Source organism: Ctenopharyngodon idella, chromosome 8 (assembly GCF_019924925.1).
Source record: "Ctenopharyngodon idella isolate HZGC_01 chromosome 8, HZGC01, whole genome shotgun sequence".
Taxonomy (NCBI): domain Eukaryota; kingdom Metazoa; phylum Chordata; class Actinopteri; order Cypriniformes; family Xenocyprididae; genus Ctenopharyngodon; species Ctenopharyngodon idella.
The window spans coordinates 9550241-9562714 of NC_067227.1; the positions used below are offsets into that span (position 1 = coordinate 9550241).

General features: G+C 37.1%; 1 protein-coding gene across 1 annotated transcript in view; it reads left to right on the forward strand.

Moving 5' to 3' along the window:
* The window catches only part of LOC127517410 (uncharacterized), a 38696-nt gene that overhangs the window by 17661 nt on the left and 8561 nt on the right, over nucleotides 1-12474 (forward strand). The window contains exons 3-5 of the mRNA XM_051902972.1: nucleotides 1243-1451; nucleotides 7024-7085; nucleotides 9994-10071. Of these exons, the coding sequence (XP_051758932.1) occupies nucleotides 1243-1451; nucleotides 7024-7085; nucleotides 9994-10071 (349 nt within the window). The remainder of the gene's footprint in view (nucleotides 1-1242; nucleotides 1452-7023; nucleotides 7086-9993; nucleotides 10072-12474) is intronic.

The following is a 12474-nucleotide window of genomic DNA, read 5'->3' on the forward strand; positions in this document are numbered from 1 at the left end:
CTGACAAAAGTAAAAGATCATAATACGTGTTCAGACACAAGATAGAACATGTTTATGAAATAAACATGAACCATGTGCTACACAGAACACAACAACACACACGGACAGAAGAGTGCATGGCCTGATCGAACTCGAAACCGAACGCTCAAACAACAAGACAGAGTGCATGAGAACGAGCGAATGCCCATCCCGTGCGCTCACAACAGAAGACAAACACACAGAGCATGAATGTCCAATCCAGACACAGAACTGAAATCAAACTAGATGCCAGGATCTGAACACCAGGCCCCGCACACAAGACAACTCATGTGGACAGAGAAGCAGGTGGCCTGAGTGAACTCGGAACAGAGCTCTTTCACCAAACCAAGAATAATCAAACCGAAGTGACAGAACCCTGACACTCATCTGAATTCAATGTATAAATTAATTAGCAGTTACGAAGACATTTCTCCGTCATTTGCTGATAAACTAAACTGTTTATAACTAAAATCTGTCAGTTCCTAATACAAATGAGGTGTATTCGATGAAGAATAGCTGTGTGCAAGGTTCTTCTGAAACCCTTAAGCTCAAATATCTGGCGTATATCAAGTAGAATGGGTGTATCTGTTCAAACTTATTACATTAACATTACATTTACAATTATGCATTTGGCAGACACTTTTTTTCCAAATGGACTTAAATTGCATTCAGTTATACATTTACATTTAATCAGTTCTTCCTGTATTTTATTCCTGTACAAATGTAAGGACACTGGGATGGGAGCACAGCAGACACCAAGCTTTTTTGCATACCACTTTAGTGCATAAAACTCCCCTGTAGAAGGAGCTCTAGTACTCTGCTTCATGGCAACAACATTAAGATGAAGCAGTGTGCACTGCTTCTGTTATTTGATATACTTGTTGGTCAAAGTTACCATAGAAAACCAGTGTAGAGTGCTTATACAGGGTAATACGCTCTATTAATTAAAGACCTGAATTTGAATCTGGCCAAAAATGACTATAGATTGTAAGGACGCCAATTTGACCCCTAATTTAATCCGGTTATTTCAGTTAAGTAGGTACATTTATTGGGGCTTTTTATTAAAATACCTGCTCAGACCTACTAGCATGTAACTGTCTGCTGATTTTGAGTGGTTGTGAAAAAGTTTGGGGGAGGGGGTGGGGGGTTGGGTTTCTGTTTTCTGGTTTGTGACTATCATTTGATCACAGATGACAGTCTTATGACCATTTCTCATTTTCTTAGCTTCAGGTTTTTCAGGACTGCGGAGGAGCGTATTTTACATCGTCCAAATTTTGCACTGAGGTACCAGAGGCATTACAGAGGTCAGTGGCCCAGCCTGCAGCTGAGCCGTAAGCCCAGAGCCTGTTCTCCGTCCAGACAGAAGTTAAATAAAGGCCTGGAGAAGAGTTCTTTCACAGCACTTAGAAAACACATCCAACCCGGCACCACAGGTTAGCTGCATTGTGTTTATCTGTATGTTCACGTATTTGTTGCAAATTTTGGTTCAACTGAATTTTGTAAAGTGCATGTATGGCCTTGGATCCATCTTAAAACTAGACTGTAGTGGTAGTGTGAGTTTATATACTTAAGTGTCACTATAGTAAAATTCTTCATGAGATATGGCATTTTGCATTCTCATCATTGTAGCTTTACAGAATTTCTCAAAGGTCTAGCCCCTCATTACCTGTAAATATTTTGGTGCATTATAAATGAGAGGGCAGGAGGAATGCAGGAGGAATTGCTACAATAATGCAATATGTGTATTTTTGTCAGTGGTGTGTGGTTAGAGTCATCAAACTCTTCAGAGAATATTGAAGATTCAAAAATTATGAATGTTTATTTCACTGTTTCAACAAAATTTTAATGTTTTAAATTTTAAATGGTAATAAAAAGCGTAAAAATCACATTTGATCACCTCAAATGTCATTCCTGTCAGAAACATTGGTCTGTGAGCCAGTAAGAACTGCTCATAATGAACGCTGTAGTTTTACGTTACTGCATGCACCTTCAAGTCAAGTCTTTATTTCGATAGAGCTTCATCAAATACAGATTGTTTCAAAGCAGTTTTACAGGTCTTAACAGGAAAATAATGATTCAATGATGCAAACAAAGTTCTATTCTGCTGTAAAAAGAAAATAGTGTCCTTGTTCAGCTGAAGTCAGTTCAGTGTTGATTCAGTTCTGTTCAATTACTGTGTAAAGATCAAATATGAAATGAGTTCATTTCAGCTGTATATAGCAGCTCTGCAAAAAACAGTAATGTGATCACCCAGCTCAGTTCAGTTTTCAACCAATATTGCAGTGCAGTCAAGTCAATAATACTGATGAATATTACAAAATATTCTAAAAGGATCGAGTAATTTTTTACAGTAGCAAAATCCACCCAAACGCATCTCTTATTTGCACTGTGCAGAGGAACAGAGAATGGACTGTGATGTGATATTAGTTTGATCCCTCAAATGGTGTTCATGTGAAAAGATTAATATTTCTTGTTGTTAGATGAACTCAGAAACCAAGGAGATCAAGACCAAAGGAAGATCAAGTTTTATTATAATAATAAACAAAATACAAAACTCAAAAACCTAGAAAACAGAACAGCAATGAATGCACAAAGACCCGACAAGATACTAGGGGTGTCGCAGTGAAGGAATTTTAAATATATATAAAAATTATAAAATAAGCTATATAAATAAGTTTTACAATGTGGTCAACAGCCACAAAGATGAAGTAAATTCAAAAACAAAATGGGCTTTAATAATAGTCCAAATACTGATTGAATAACGCAAACCACACAATGCATAAACGAGAACTGATCAAGAACAATTGAAACACAGGGCTATATAAACAGGGGTAGAACAAATGAAACTAATACGCAATTATAGAACAAATGAGGACATAATCAGTAACCAATGAAATTGAAAGTAAACAGAACAGGGAAACAGAACAGAATGTCAAAATAAGGGTCCACATAACAGAACATAAACCTGACGATAAGCTCAACAGTGAGAGGAGAGGCTTTCTAAGACTGCTGCTATTTCACCAGTATCAGTACTGCTCATCTCTGCGTGTTCAAGAAAGACTGTCATTCAGTATAGGTTACATTAGACCACTAGGTGGCGGCAAGGGACTGTCTTTGAGTGAGTCATTAAAGGTGACCTATTATGCACCTTTTTACAAGATGTATAAGTCTCAGGTGTCCCTAATGTGCCTGTGAAGTTTCAGCTCAAAATACCCCATGGATTTTTTAAAATTATTTTTTATAATAAAAATGATTTATTTTATAATAAGAATTGATTTATTATACCACGTTTGAACTGCCTATTTTTGGGTGGGAGAAAACACTGATTTGGTGTATGTACATTTAAATGCAAATGAGCTCGTGCTCTCTGCCCCCAAGCTCGCAATTCCAACACACTGAGGCATAAACAATACAGGAGAAGCTAATGAAACATTCAGAAAGACAATCTGCAAACATCACGAAATATATATGAAATTGGATAATGAACAGTTGGTATCAATCCATCTTTGAGAATCAACTTCTGTGCAAATCATGTGTTTTACTGACCCTCATGTGCAAAGCTGTCTGGTGTAAAATCACTTTCACATACTGGTATATGAATTTATCTGGACACATTCCCTTCATAAATAATATTACACCACTGCGTCTTCAGTGGCTCAGATGCCAGGAGTTTATGGAGACTCATGTTTACTATAATAGCTGTTAACAGATCAGTGATAATGTTTACATAGCTGAGACATATCAGGAGCTCGGGGATGGTCGTTCTTGAGTCCTGCTGTCCTGCAGAGTTTTGCTCCAACCCAACTCATCTTCCTTCACATAGCTTTAGTAATCCTGAAGACATTCAAGTGTGTTTGATCAGGGTTGTAGCTAAACTGTGCAGGACAGCTGCACTCCAGGACCAGTGTTACTGGTACACCATTGTCACTAGCAGAAACAAAATGGCAGTGCCGTGGGTGGAAACATACAGATTAATGAGCGGTAATATTATCATAAGATCCCCTTCTTACTTCACTAGGGGAGCGAAATCTGAACGAGCTTCAACATAAAGGTCCAGAAAAAAAGGAACTGTATTTAACAGGCCTAAGCCATGCATGCTTGAAGTGCAATAGGAAGGACCGGAAAGTTATAGCAGGTGCCGGTACACAAGAATTCTTTCTGATTCTGTGAATAAAATAGTGCATAAGTGCAAGTTGGTGTTGGGGGAAAGAGCATTGACGGCGCACCTGGTTAAATATCACTGAATACCTCTGAATATTTGTGAATTCTTTAACAGAGTCAACAAGAAAGCACAGCTTCCTACCAGCTTTTGCTAGACTGTGCTTTTATTTAATTTTCTTTTTGATTGTGCTGTTATTGTTTAGTTTGTCTCCTTACTCAGACTTCTTTGGCATGATCAAATGCCAACAGGAATTCTTTCTGTCGCATGGATAGAATGGAGGAATCTGGCGAAATTGAATACAAATCCAAAAATATTTCTTTCATGGTTAACAACAACAGGTGTGATCTCTTTCAAGACAGCAATCTGATGTAGAGAATAATGAACTACATCTGTGAGTATTCTGCTAGGACATGGAGGCAAAGAACATCTCAACATGAGTGCATTCAAATGGTTTAATGCACAGGGTAGCTATGGTCAAAAACAAGGTAGGAAAAAAAAACAACAAAAAAAAACAAAGGAAACAGGAACCAAACACAGGAACAGAAAACGCACTTAAAAAAAAAAGAAAAGAAGAAAGTCCTTTACACAACATGGGACCACAAAACTGGGATCATGGTTGTGTCAGAGCAGACAGTAAGTTCAGAAATGATCTCCGTGGTCATACCAGGGCAGACAGAGTTAATTGACAACCTCCGTGATCATGTCAGGGTACACAGGAAATTCAGGAGCAGTCAGAGATACCTTGGGAGGAGCTGTAGATGTGTGTGCAGCCCAAACACATAAGATGGTGACTGGCATTACAGGAAGCCCAGCCGATGGCGGTAGGACCTCTGGGACCACTGAACTTTAGTGCACTGGGACCACGGGGATCCCAGACAGATCGCCAGTCTTGAGCACCTTGGCAAAGCTCTTGTTTCTAGGGATGCGGCAGCCATGACGGCTGTAGACACTGGCGTGGCGGCTATGATGGCCAAGACCTGTAATGGGCCAGGCTCTGCGGCCTGCGGATCTAGAGGTGTATAATTTGCCTGCTTTGGATGTGTTAGAAGAGATGTGAAAAATGCAAACTGAAAGCAATTTATTAGAAGAGCATCTATCACAGGGGTTCCCAAACACATTCCTGGAGCCTCCCCAACACTGCATGTTTTCCATGTCTCCTTAATCAAACACACCTGATTCAGATCATCAGCTCATTAGTCGAGACTCCAAGACCTGAAATGGGTGTGTCAGACAAAGGAGACATGCAAAATGTGCAGTGCTGGGAGTCTCCAGGAATGTGTTTGGGAGCCCCTGATCTATCGGACATGCTACATAGTATTATAAATGCGATTGCAAATTCTATGCCATCAATAGTAGTTTAGTTCACAGTTTGGGACAGACTGTATTCATATCAACAACAAACTGTAGCAGAGTTCACATGACCTCTGGGGAGCACCTTTTCTAACAGACATGCAGCTCACTGGTGTGAATCCTAGTGTTGTAGTACTTGAGAACGGTCTTAAGACCATTTTTTGAAAGTCTTGGTCTTGTCTTGGTCTCAAACCCCCAGAGTCTTGGTTTTGACACACACTGGTCTTGGTCTTGACTTGGTCTCAGTTTAGGTGATCTTGACTACAACACTAGTGAATCCACTAGTGAAAACCACTCAAATTAACCAAACCTTGAAGACTAATGGACCTGGGTTTGCTCCAAACACTCCCTAGTGTAAAAGCACCTTTTGAAGTTGAGTCTCTTTATTTTGCTATCCTAACTATGCATGATTTTATGATATGATTTATATTTGCATTTTATTATTTGCATTTACATTGTATTATTTGTTGCCCTTCGACTGAAAATTACAACCAAAAGCCGCACAATGTGGCATCGTATATTATATTCAGAGTTGTGTTGCGGTAAAAATAGCAATAGGACAGTGTCAGTAGATCACCGAGAGCAAACATTTGACGTCATCGACATAGAACGCATTGTGCACCTAAACAAAATGGTGCCCCCCATTGTCCAAAATATGTATAAAAGTATAAAACGATGTGGATTTTTTAAATAACATAAATCTTTCATGGGTTTTCTACTACATATTTCAGTAAGAGACATCATTTACGTTATATTAAGCCATACAAGTCTTAACACCAGGGGTTCACTTTAATTTCTGTTAATACTGTTGATAGTGTTGTGTACATGATTTTTTTTTATCACAAATATGGGTAATTCATACTGATTAATGAAATATTTTTTTAAAATATATTTACAATTTTTCCTTTCATTCCCCTGCCTTAAGGTAACATTGAAATTACAATTCTGCATCATGTTTATAACCTCAATTAAAATTAAAGAATTCTGAATAAAGCACAGGTCTGGCATGTACATTTGTGTGGGTGTGTGCGAAAGTTTTGTGCATGTGCATGCAGACGTGCATGTCTGTTTTTGAATTGGCTAAAAATCAGATGTGGCATGTTGAGAAGATTTTCCTCCCCCTCCATCTCACACAGTTATGTGCCTGATGACTCACTGCTTTTGTGTGTATGTGTTGCTTAAAAGTGAGATATAATGAGAGAGAGAGAGAGAGTGTGTGTGTGTGTGTGTGTGTGTGTGTGTGTGTGTGTCAGAGAGCTGAAGGTGTTCTTGTGTGTATGCGTGAGTAGAGAGAGAGGGAAAGAGAGAGAGAGAGAGAGAGGTTGGCCATGTTTATATGCATTTAAGCTTCCAGGCACATGACCATTAAATAACAAAAAAGCCCAAACGTTGTCAGGCAAATTTTTCAAAATGACACCACACAGATTTTCTTAAAGAAACCTCTCTCTTTTTCCCATCTTTTTCCTCTTTTTCTCACCCTTTCCTTTTTATAGACATTCCTCGGCCATCCTCTGGAGATAGACCATCACTGTCATCCACAGAAAGAAACCAGAGAGTAAGAGACTTGCATTATTTCATTATGATCATATTTACAAGTTAAACTCTGACAAAATATGTGATGTATATAAATATTGAATATTATTGACTGAGCATGCCAAGAGTGCTGACACTTCCAGTGGTTTAACCTCAGTTTTATGAAGTGACAGGAGTGCTTTGTTTGCAGAAAAAAAAAAAAAAAAATCATAACATTGAGGTTAAACCACTGGAGTCACGTGGATTACTTTAATGATGTCTTTACTGCATTTCTGCGGCTTGAAAGTGTCAGTTGCGTAGACTGTCAGTGGAGCGACAGAAATCTCTCAGACTTAATTAAAAACATCTTTGTTTGTGTTCCGAAGATGAACGAAAGTTTTACGGGTGTGGAACGACATGAGGGAGAGTAAATGATGACAGAATTTTCATTTTTGGGCGAACTAACTCTTTAAGCAACATGTTAACAACGTCTTAAAACATGCTAGCAATGTGGAGAAATGTTAGGAATGTACTAAAACATATTACAACATATTAAAAGATGCTAACAACATGCAAGTAACATGCTAAAACTTGCTAGCAAAGTTCTAACAATAGCTGCGTCTCATTTCGAAGGCTGCGTCCTCTGGAGGTCGCATTTGTCGAACGCATACGTCATCACGGTGGTCTCATTTAAGAAAAGTAACCGTTAGATTGCAAATTAAGAAAGAAATGACAATATTTTACACCTCATGAGGAATATCAGTCAATTTTATTATGGTTACTTTTCTTAAATAAGACATCATCGATGATGTATGTAGCCTACAAATGTGACCTCCGGAGGACGCAGCCTCCGAAATGGGACGCAGCAAATGTGTTAAGACAGGGGCTCCCAAACACATTCCTGGAGACTCTCCAGCACTGCACATTTTGCATGTCTCCTTTGTCTGACACACCCATTTCAGGTCTTGGAGTCTCGACTAATGAGCTGATGATCTGAATCAGGTGTGTTTGATTAAGGAAAACATGCAGTGTTGGGGAGGCTCCAGGAATGTGTTTGGGAACCCCTGTGTTAGGACATGTTTGCACTATGCTAAAACACCTAGTGCTATAACATGCTATAAACATGCTAGCAATGTACTAAAAATGCTATCAACATGTTAGAACATGCTATTAAAGGATTAGTCCACTTTTAAATAAAATTTTCCTGATAATTTACTCACCCCCATGTCATCCAAGATGTTCATGTCTTTCTTTCTTCAGTTGAAAAGAAATGAAGGTTTTTGATGAAAACATTCCAGGATTATTCTCCTTATAGTGGACTTCAATGGACACCAAACGGCTGAAGGTCAAAATTACAGTTTCAGTGCAGCTTCAAAGGGCTTTAAACGATACCAGACGAGGAATAAGGGTCTTATCTAGCGAAACGATCGGTTATTTTCGAAAAAAATACAGCTGTATATGTTTTATATAAACAGATCGCCTTGCGCGTGTTTCCGCTTTCCGCATTCTTCAAAAAGTTTACACTGTATGTCCTACGCCTTCCCTATTCTACTTACGGAACGAACGCAGCGTCAGTTACATGTTTTCCGTAAGTTGAATAGGGAAGGCGTAGGACATACAGCGTAAACTTTTTGAAGAATACGGAAATGCGGTTTTGGCGGAAGCACTTGGAAGGTGATCATTTGTTTATATAAAGCATATACATTTACATTGTTTTCCGAAAATGACCGATCGTTTCGCTAGATAAGACTCTTATTCTTCGTCTGGTATCGTTTAAAGCCCTTTGAAGCTGCACTGAAACTGTAAGTTTGACCTTCAACCGTTTGGAGGCCATTGAAGTCCACTATAAGGAGAATAATCCTGGAATGTTTTCATCAAAAACCTTCATTTCTTTTCGACTGAAGAAAGAAAGACATGGGCATCAAGATTGTAAGTGTAAATTAAATTTGCACACGCAAGAGAAGATTTGTAAAGGTGTAAATTGCGTTTCAAGCGTGAGAAAAAATGATTTTTGCAGCATTTTACTGTTTTTGTAAGTGCAATTCATGAATTGTGGAACTGCAGCTTCATGCAAAGGCAAAATAAATATAATCTGTATTCTTCTGAGAAAGAAAGACATCGGCATCTTGGATGACATGGGGGTGAGTAAATTATCAGGAAAAGTTTATTTGAAAGTGGACTAATCCTTTAAGTTAAATCATGCAAGTGAAGTGAAAAACATGCTAATAATATTTTTTATGTGTTTTTAAAAATGTATTGAATGTTTGTATAAAAGCAAGATCATGTTTACAGTCATGAACAAATTTGTGAAAACAGCTCTCTGTGATATTGCTTGATTATTCCACATTATAATATAAAAATCCAGACTTTTTTGCAACAATATCTTGAAGTTTTTGAGGATCTGTATTAATTTTGGTGACATTTTTGACAATCCCTTATTCATTTCTGAACCGGCACTTTAAATAAATCATATTAGAAATAAGTTATTGATTGCAGTAAGCAATCAATAGCAGTAAGTTTTACATCCAATCACATTAGTGATGTTAATAAATAAACCAGACAATGCCCCGGCAATTCAGTAATAATATCCCTGCAGTTGTGGTCTTGACCGGGCTTGAAACAAAATCCAAGTCCTCTAAGTCTGAGACCAAGACAAGACTGAGTACAAATGTGGTCGAGACCGAAACAAGACCAAGACCTTCAAAAAATGGTTTTAAGGCCAGTCTCAAGACCAAGACCGGTCTCAAACAACACTACTGTGCAGAGTTATAGCTTCTGTCATGAGTGTATGAAGTCTGTAAACATATAACTTTAAAATTGATTACAACTGTAAAAGCATTACTATAAACATATTTTCCAATTCTTGTTACAAATTGTCACATATACATAACACTAAAATCAATGCTTTTGGAATTAAAGTTCGATGATGTCTTTAATTGTGACCTCTGCAGGTGTCACAGAAGGCCAGCAAGAGAGATGCTGCAGCTCGAAACAGAGCCATACAGAAGAAACAAGAGCAGATCGAGGAGGTAAACTGGTGTGTGTGTGTGTGTGTGTGTGTGTGTGTGTGTGGTCCAGGTATTCCTGGTGTTGTAGATACCACTCAAAATAAGTTAAGCACATGTTTACACAGCAGCAGAATATAGTTGTTATTCTTGTATTTCAGTACTTAATATGGTTCATTTCACCATTCGTTTATTAACAAAAGATCTATACCATTTATAACCCTGTAACATTCTATAACCAAACTCCAGCAGCCATATCACCCTGTAGCCCAAGACTGGTTGCCCACTGAAGCTAAGCAGGGCTGAGCCTGGTCTATGAAGGTAAAATGATGCCATAAAGAATCACATGCTCAAGGTAATATTTGTGGAAGTGTAGGCTACACAAGATTGTAAGTGTAAATTAAATTTGCATACGCAAGAGAAGATTTGTAAAGGTGTAAATTGTGTTTCAAGCGTGAGAAAAAATGATTTTTGCAGCATTTTACTGTTTTTGTAAGTGCAATTCATGAATTGTGGAACTGCAGCTTCATGCAAAGGCAAAATAAATATGATCTGTATTCTTCTGACTTCCATTTTTCTGCGCTTACATTTTTGGCACATTTGTTTCGCCTAAATACGGCCAAAAGCATTGCAAACCTGTGATTTGCAAGTGAAAACAGTTTAAAGAATTGCAAAACGGATCTGTATGTGTAAAAAAACAAACTGTTGCAAATGTCTAAATGACTTGTTGTGTACGTACGGCAAAAAGGTCCCGAAATAACCCGATTTGTAGTTCGGTTCTGTCTCTCTTTTAGCTGCGCTTACAGTTTTGGCACGATTCTCTCACTCACTGAGTTTTGAAGCGTGAAGAGGAAGGCGGGTCCTTCTTCTTGTAGCCAATCAAATCAGCTTCTCGCTGACTCTCGATTTACTCTCTTCTGATTGGTTCAACAAACACGCTACTTTTAAAGCACAAATACATTTTATAAATTTATAATAAGTTTATTTATAAATTTATAATTTTTAAAATTATAATAATAGGCCTAATAATAATAATAATAATAATAGTTAAAACATGATCCTTTGTAAGCTGTGTAACATTAGTTACATGTGTTACTGAATGCCAAGCTGAAGTTAAGACAATTTCTGTGTATTCAGTGTGTGTACCCAAAAAATACTATAGTAATTTATAGTAAATACTATAGTGTTTTTGAACCATACTAAAGTAAATTGTAGTATACTGTATATATTATAGTATTTACAACACTTTGTTAATGAATGCTACAGCATAAACTATAGAGAACTGATAAACTGTAATAAATACTGTAGGATACTTTAGTTTTTACTACAGTGTATTGTAGTATAATATACCTTATAGTTGTAGAAAACGTGGGTAATTTGTTTATATTAAGATGTTATATTACCACACCAACTATAGAATTACCACAACAAATTAATTCAAGTACTTTACTATAGTATGGTTCAAAAACACTATACTATTTACTATAAATTACTATAGTATATTTTCACGTGGGTATCTTTCTCCTCGTCCTCTTCAGCAGGCCATATGATATTAGTTTGTAATCTTGATTCTACTTTAAAGTAGGTCTAGTATGGCCTAGTATCTGCACTAATACATGCATGTTTCACCTGTCTACTGATCAGGGGCAATTCCAGATTTTTTTTACTAAAATGTGGTTCAATAATAATTAAATCAACAATAATATTTTTTTCTTTAACATGTTGTAATTTAAGGGGATTTTACAAAATATTAATAAAATATTGACTAAATATTTATCTCTATATTATTCATCATTTATCATCTGTAATAGCATCAAGTAGTCACTAGATGGCTGTACAGCCCTATAAACATACATGCCTGCGTGTTCCCTAGTTGCTGGGAACATTGGATTCCCACATAATTATTAGTTACTTGCATTTGGATATATATTTAGATATTATTAAAGACTGCAAAGTTGTTTTTGTTGATTTGAAGTGTGTTTCATTATCTGTCTAATCTGGACACAAAGAAAGCATTTGGTTACTCACACTACATATAATATAAGCTTGATTAGTCCCGAAAATTATCAGAATCAATATTGACTCAGTGAGACCAGGGCAATATTTCATGAACAGAGGCGTGGTCTGAAAAACTGCATCAGAAATCAGTCAGCGACTGACAAATTCAGATTCATGTAACTTTATTGCCATAGTAAAAAGGCGTTACATTGCCAAAGCATATTTCTGATATCATAGTGTTGAGTACTGTCATATTATGATTTAGATTAACTATTAATTAATTATTACTATCAATTAATTAATTAATTAATAGATTAACACTAGCCCCAATGGAGATACAAAATTTCAATGTAATGCCAAACCAATCCAATAACGTTATCATCACCAGCGCGAAATTCAGTATGAACACACGGGAGTCTAGCCTAATGT